General features: G+C 34.3%; 1 protein-coding gene across 3 annotated transcripts in view; it reads left to right on the top strand.

The window, feature by feature from the left end:
* The window catches only part of slc30a2 (solute carrier family 30 member 2), a 13,016-nt gene that overhangs the window by 9,755 nt on the left and 2,645 nt on the right, over positions 1-616 (top strand). For all 3 annotated transcript variants that reach the window (XM_025056771.1, XM_025056772.1, XM_025056770.1), the window contains one exon: positions 512-565. In XM_025056771.1, the coding sequence (XP_024912539.1) occupies positions 512-565 (54 nt within the window). The remainder of the gene's footprint in view (positions 1-511; positions 566-616) is intronic.

Genomic DNA, 616 nt, shown 5'->3' with positions numbered 1-616 from the left:
CCCGCGGAGGGGCGGGAGGAAGTGTCGAGGGAGAGGGGAGTCTGGGTGTCCCTGCTCAGACTGTTGGCCCCGCGACCCAGCCCCGGATAAGAAGTTGATGATGGATGGATGGATATTTATATATTTTTATATATTTATATAGTTTTATATATATTTATATATAGTTATTTATATATAGTTATATTTTTATATATATATATATATTTATATATATATAAAAATATATATATTTTTATATATATTTATATATTTTTATATATATTTTTTATATATATTTATATATTTTAATATATATTTGTATATTTTATTATATGTATATTTATATATATGTAAATAAGAAATGGTCGCAGTCCTACTTCTGTAAAAGGTCGATATGAGACATGACATTTGACCAGTACCAGGTAAGTAGTACTACTTGTTATTGTACTTCCATGTACTGTATATTCCATGTGATATAATTATGTTGTAATTACCAATGGAGCCATTGATGAAGAGGTGTGTCCTACCTCAGAATGGCCTACATCCTGCACCACTCCACCACCTTCCACGCTCACGGCAGTGGCTAAACCCCCAATGCAGAGGAAGGGGGGGGTGAAGGCCCACAACACCAGCACGC

The sequence above is a fragment of the Cynoglossus semilaevis genome, chromosome 7, assembly GCF_000523025.1.
Source record: "Cynoglossus semilaevis isolate Cse_v1.0 chromosome 7, Cse_v1.0, whole genome shotgun sequence".
NCBI classification, from domain to species: domain Eukaryota; kingdom Metazoa; phylum Chordata; class Actinopteri; order Pleuronectiformes; family Cynoglossidae; genus Cynoglossus; species Cynoglossus semilaevis.
Note: the sequence above shows the minus strand (reverse complement) of the source record. Positions and strands in the feature narration are given on the sequence as shown.